This window comes from Cervus elaphus, chromosome X (assembly GCF_910594005.1).
Source record: "Cervus elaphus chromosome X, mCerEla1.1, whole genome shotgun sequence".
Classification (NCBI taxonomy): domain Eukaryota; kingdom Metazoa; phylum Chordata; class Mammalia; order Artiodactyla; family Cervidae; genus Cervus; species Cervus elaphus.
This window is the reverse complement of record NC_057848.1, coordinates 67697107-67703283: the sequence shown is the minus strand read 5'-3', so window position 1 is coordinate 67703283 and position 6177 is coordinate 67697107. Positions and strand designations below refer to the sequence as shown.

Below are 6177 nucleotides of genomic sequence, written 5' to 3'. Positions count from 1 at the left end.
GCTAGTAGGTCGCAGAGACAGGGATGGGGGAGAGGTACACTGCTTCTCAAGGCTTCGGCCAAGGCTAGTGGAGAGCCTTAGTGAGGGCTCTGGAGTGCTACAGGATGCAGTCCCCAGTCTATTCCCTGGGACCTCCAGCTCTCCCACTGGCCCAAGTCTGCGTGAGCTCCAGGGCCTCCGGAAGAAGGCCTGAATCTGCCTCTAATCTCAGTCTCCTCCTGATTGCCACACCACCCTTGACTTAATCACTTCCCCAATGGTCCCTTACTGACAGTAACCTGTGGGCATTGCCCACTGCAGTGCTGCCCAATAGCTAAGCAGGACAGCTAACAGTCACTCATTTACAACTGTTTGCTTGTGGCTGGGGCCCTCTGAGGCACCAAGCAATGGTTGGGCAACACCTGTTGCCAAGGAACAGGGTGGGTTGAAATGGAACACACCAATGGCTACCTGTTAAGGCTGTGCTCATCCTGCTCTGTTACACTGTAAATAGAAAAAGAATCACTGTGAATTTAAGGTTTGTGAAAGTAGTTTGCAACGTGGGCTGGCCTGCACATTCTTGTTGGCTTGGAACTATTTATACTATATGCTGAACATGTGATCAAGTGGCAGCGGTTGGAGGGGCATAGAGATAAGTGCTGGTGACAGGAATGCCTGGGAATATAATGAAAAGAATGATAGGCAAAAGTTAAATAAGTATGTGAAATAAAAATCTGAGGTTGGAAAGGAGTCAGTCAAAAAGATGCCAGCACACTGGACCCAAAGTGTCCTTATGTAACAGAGCAACATGGGCAGAGCCCTTCACAGGTAGCCGTTGCTGTGCCGTATTACTCCGCCTCCTGTTACTAGGCAATAGGACTTGCTCAGCCATTGGTCAGTGCCTCACTGGCCCCACCCACAAGCAACCAACTATCAATGAGCTACCTACAGGTCCTTGCCCTGCTCAGCTATTGGTCAGCACTGCAATGGGCCCTACCTACTGATAATGGTCAAGGAGGGGTGACTGTGGAATTGATTCAGTCAAGAGTCAGTGGTGCACTGGTGAACTGACTCTTGACTTAGAGCAACTTCCTTTAAAAAAAAAATCAGGAATTGATTTCTGCTAGATGGGGCAAGTTGAGTTTCCCTACTTAATACGAGAATTGAAGTGTCCCCAAAAAATTTAGTGGAGGACACATTTAAAACTGTCTGTGCTCTGATGTGTAATCTTATGGAGACTGTGTATTGAACTTTGGGCAACAGACAGGATTCACCAAGTCTGGGGGTTGCTAAAGCTCATCACAGTAGATAAAACATCCAACCTGTTCTTAATTACCTTTGTCCACTTTAAGTGCTTGCTCTTAAGTTCCTTAAGCCCCTCAGGAACCCCCAACAGGCAGAAGGTGATCTAGAGATGAAGTGCTTAGAGGACTCTGAAGGGATGAAGTGGGACAGAAAGGGTTCGGCAGATGTTCATGGAGGGATGAAAGAGGCAGGAGTGTTGAAGTGGCACATATAAGTCAAAGGATAAAGAGAACAGAAAGGAAGTTTGAAAGTCATGAGGAGAAGCACCATGCCCCTGAATCACCACTCTCCAGAATCAGACACACAGACATGTCAGCAGTGGGAAAGTTATATCACGGCCTCCCTCAGCATCCACTAGCCCATGTTGATGGGCACAGTGGTGCATTGTGATGTCTAAGCCCCCCAAACTACTATTGGCTGGGGCAGTGCCTAACGGACCAATCAGATTGAAGGGTGTGGCTCCTCATTGTCCTCAAAGGCTATAAATAGGGAGGTCAGCGGCAGAGAGTCTGGGTTAGGCCACTTCTTGGCACCATCATGACTAAGGCAACCAGGAAGCCACAGCAGTCAAGAAGAGTTGCAATGCGGTTTGCTTCAAGGAAGAATGGAAAAAAGAAGACCCTTTGTCAAAGGAGGTGCAGAGGCAGTATGAAGGTAAGATGACTCCAACTAAGCTTCCCATGTTCTCCACTGACTTTGCTGCCCAAGACCTCTAACCTGCCCATGCCTGGCACAAAAGCCCTCATTAGCCCACATCCCTTTCTCATGAAATCTCCCTTCCACCTCACTTTTTATGTCCTTTCCTCAAAACTAATACACGTGTCTTGTCTTGCAGGCAAGAAATATGACCATGAGGGTCAGAAGACCTCTACAAGGTGCCCTCAGAAAGAAAATCCGATCGTATGCCACTCAATCGACGAAGGTGAAGAAAACAAGAAAAGCAAACTGTTTCTTCTCTCGCTGTGGACGAAAGAAATTGAATCGAAGCCGAAAAAGGTACCAAAAGATGAGGCAGAGTCAAGGAAGGAGGCAGAATCAAAGGAGAAAATAAGCTCAGCCGCCCCAAAAGAAGAGACTCTGGAGAAGTACAACCTGGGCAGCCAGTAAGTGAATAGCAAAAGTCAGACAGTTTAGAAATGTGTCTCCAGAGGTCTGCATTCTTAGCAATGGCCAACCAAGAAAAGACTCTCACATGAACATAGTAAGCTGATGGCTGCAAATAAAAGAAACATCAAATGGTGAAAAGATGATACGTGTGTGTGTGTGAATTTTCTGATGGAAGGGAGGGAGAGAAGAGAAGAGGTGGGCACTGGAAACGGGAGGGATATGTGGTCCTGAGAGGTTGGGAACAGACCCTGGGGTCCCCAGTTAGCCAGAGAGTAGAGGTGTGGAGTGGGTCAGGAGTCTGCCCTGATGATGGATAACTCTGCTTAACACTTGATTTCAAGGGCAAGGAGTAGTGGTGTGGTGTTCCTGCCTTTGTCTGGGGTGTGGAAAGACATTAGGGTCTAGATGCCAGACCCAGATGGGAAGGGGTTTTCACATGGGGGTGGAGAATGTGAAACTCCCCCTGAGAAAGGCAGGCAGAAATCACCTCCTGGCCACCTACCTCATAATGGGGCTTGTTGCATCACTCACCTATGCTGTCAGCTAAAGGGGCTCAGAAGGCACAAAGTGCTGATACAACTAAAACCCACAACTAGCACTCCCAGGGACTCAAATAATGTTTGGAGGGAACTAACCAAATATTGTTTAGGCCACATATTTGCTAAGAAATTTTTGGGAGCATTGTATTCCCAAAGAAGGGCAGGTGTAGTGGCCCAATCCCGGTGCACATTACAAACGGGATCACCCTGTACACAGAATTTTTTTTTTTTTGACATGGGGGGCACTATGTAGGCTGAAAGGTGTAGTTCCCTGAAGAGGGGTTGAATCCACGCCATTCTAGTGTATCATGAGTTCTATCCATTGGACAGACATGGAAGTCTGTACAGAGAATTTTCACACAAGTACTAATATAAGACTGAGTGAAAATTGGTCTTGTAATTATCACCATATCCTAGGATTTCTAAATAACTACAGTCATAAAACATTCTTCCCCAATAAAGTCTTTTTTTAGTCCAACTTCTACAAGTTTATCATGGTTTAAAAGAAAGAGTATGCAATATTTAATTTGGTGTTAACTTTCATTTTGAAATGTTTTAAAAATTCCAAGGGGAAGTTAAACAAATATGGAGATATATTAGGCAGAGGCTCTGACAATGAGAATCCTGTGTGTCTTCAGAAAACTTTTTAGAAGCAACCAAAACACAGAGTTTCCCCAACAGCATCCAAAGAGTTGAGTTGAAAGTATAACTCAATGATATGTTATCTTTGACCTGGACTGCAGCTCCCTAATTCAATCTTTCTGGCACTGTAATGCCTGGGAGACCCCACTGATGATTCAAAGTCAGTCACTGAATGTGATTTAAAATCTGTAAGAGTGAAAGACCCCCTGGGTGTGCTGCCCTTTATTTTTTTTTAAAGTTCTTTTATTTTAATTGATTTATTTCAATTGGAGGCTAATTACAATATTATAGTGGTTTTGCCATACATTGTCATGAGTAAGCCATGAGTGTACATGTGTTCCCCATCCTGTACCCCCCTCCCACCTCCCTCCCCATCCCATCCCTCAGGATCGTCCCACCGCAACAGCCCTGAGCACCCTGCCTCATGCATCCAAGCTGGACTGGAGATCTGTTTCACATACATGTTTCAGTGCTATTTGCTCAAATCGTTCCACTCTCGCCTTCTCTCACAGAGTCCAAGAGTCTGTTTTTACCTTTGTGTCTCTGTTGCTGTCTCACATATAGGGTCATTGTTACCATCTTTCTAAATTCCATTTATATGTGTTAATATACTGTATTAGTGTTTTTCTCTCTGACTTCCTTCACTCTATAATAGGCTCCAGCTTCATCCACCTCATTAGAACTGATGCAAATGCATTCTTTTTAATAGCTGAGTAATATTCCATTGTGCATATGTAGCATGGCTTGCTCATCCATTTGTCTGCCCATGGACATCTAGGTTGCTTCCATGTCCTGGCTATTATAAACAGTACGGTGATGAATATTGGGGTGCACGCGTCTCTTTCAATTCTGGTTTCCTCAGTGTGTATGCCCAGCAGTGGGATTCCTGGGTCATAGGGAAGTTCCATTTCAAATTTCTGAGGAATCTCCACACTGTTCCTCTCTAGCATTTATTCTTTGTAGACTTTTTGATAGGAGCCGTTCTGACCAACGTGAGATGGTCCCTCATCGTGGATTTGATTTGCATTTCTCTGATAATGAGTGATGTTGAGCATCTTTCTATGTGTTTGTTAGCCATCTGTATGTCTTCTTTGGAGAAATATCTATTTTAGTTCTTTGGCCCATTTTTTGAATGGATCATTTATTTTTCTGGAATTGAGCTGCAGGAGCTGCTTGCATATTTTTGAGATTAATTCATTGTCCATTGCTTCATTTGCTATTAGTTTCTCCCATTCTGAAGGCTGTCTTTTCACCTTGCTTACACTTTCTTTGTTGTGCAAAAGCTTTTAAGTTAAATTAGGTCCTATTCATTTATTTTTTGCTTTTATTTCCATTCCTCTGGGAGGTGGGTCATAGAGGATCCTGCTGCGATTTTTGTCAGAGAGTGTTTTGCCTATGTTTTCCTCTAGGAGTTTTATAGTTTCTCGTCTTACATTTAGATCTTTAATCCGTTTTGAGTGTATTCTTGTACATGGGGTTATAGAGTGTTTTAGTTTCATTCTTTACAAGTAGTTCACCAGCTTTCCCAGCACCACTTGTTAAAGAGATTGTCTTTTCTCCATTGTATGTTCTTGCCTCCTTTGTCAAAGATAAGGTGTCCATAGGTGGGTGCATTTCTCTCAGGGCTTTCCATTTTGTTCCATTGATCTGTATTTCTGTCTTTGTGCTGGTACTATACTCTGTTGATGACTGTAGCTTTGTAGTATAGCCTGAAGTCAGGCAGGTTGGTTCCTCCAATTCCATTCTTCTTTCACAAAATTGCTTTAGCTATCCAAAGTTTTTTTGTATTTCCATACAAATTATGAAATTGTTTGTTCTAGTTATGTGATCTCTATAGAACTTTCAGAATTTGTCTTCAGTCATGATGGAGCAAGTGAAAGGATGAAATATTTTCCCTTCTAACTAGTCCTCAATTCCATTTGTCATTAAAAGACTATTCATTTCTGAAGAGCTAGCATGGCTAAAATGGAAGACAGATTTCTAGTTTGTGATATATAAAGTAGACATCAATTTGCTTTTTTCTGCAGATTTCAATCTATTTTTAATTATACTGATACAACTACTGATGAATAAGTTATTTTTCTATGTAGATCAATACTAAGAATGATATGGATTCTTTCCATAATCTCATCCCCAACATTTTAAACACTGTAGTTCCATACAGTATTGATGAATGTCTGGTCCAACCTGCAATTACACCAATATCATCAGTATATTCCATGATTTTCTGATTGAACATTTCTCCAAAGCTCTTAATGTAGGAATTTAATATGTGATAATACTTTCCTATTTATAGAATCTCCATACCTAAACATTAATTTAAAAAAAAAAGTTTTAGATTTATAAAATGCTTACATTCAGCTGTACAACCATACCAGAACTTGACAGACTTTTGGCTGGCTGTCTTACCAAGAAACCCTGTCTATTCTGTAAATCAATAGTCAACTTCCCTGCATTTCTGTATTAAAATTATTTTTCAGAGATAGGGTCTTTCTCAAAGAGCAAAACAAGTAGAATATTTTCTATAGATGTATACTATATATAGGATGTAGCCTATGTATACTATTATGACTTATACAGAGATACTTATTAATTTATATTTTGG

At 42.2% G+C, this 6177-nt stretch overlaps 1 protein-coding gene across 1 annotated transcript; it reads left to right on the top strand.

Annotated features, from left to right (window-relative positions):
* Nucleotides 1–1809: 1809 nt before the first annotated feature.
* Nucleotides 1810–2515, top strand: LOC122689913 (spermatid nuclear transition protein 3-like). Its single transcript, XM_043896742.1, has 2 exons — nucleotides 1810–1938; nucleotides 2120–2515. Exons 1-2 carry the CDS (start codon nucleotides 1822–1824, stop codon nucleotides 2333–2335), a joined length of 333 nt encoding a protein of 110 aa, XP_043752677.1. The 5' UTR covers nucleotides 1810–1821; the 3' UTR covers nucleotides 2336–2515.
* The last annotated feature ends 3662 nt before the right edge of the window (nucleotides 2516–6177 follow it).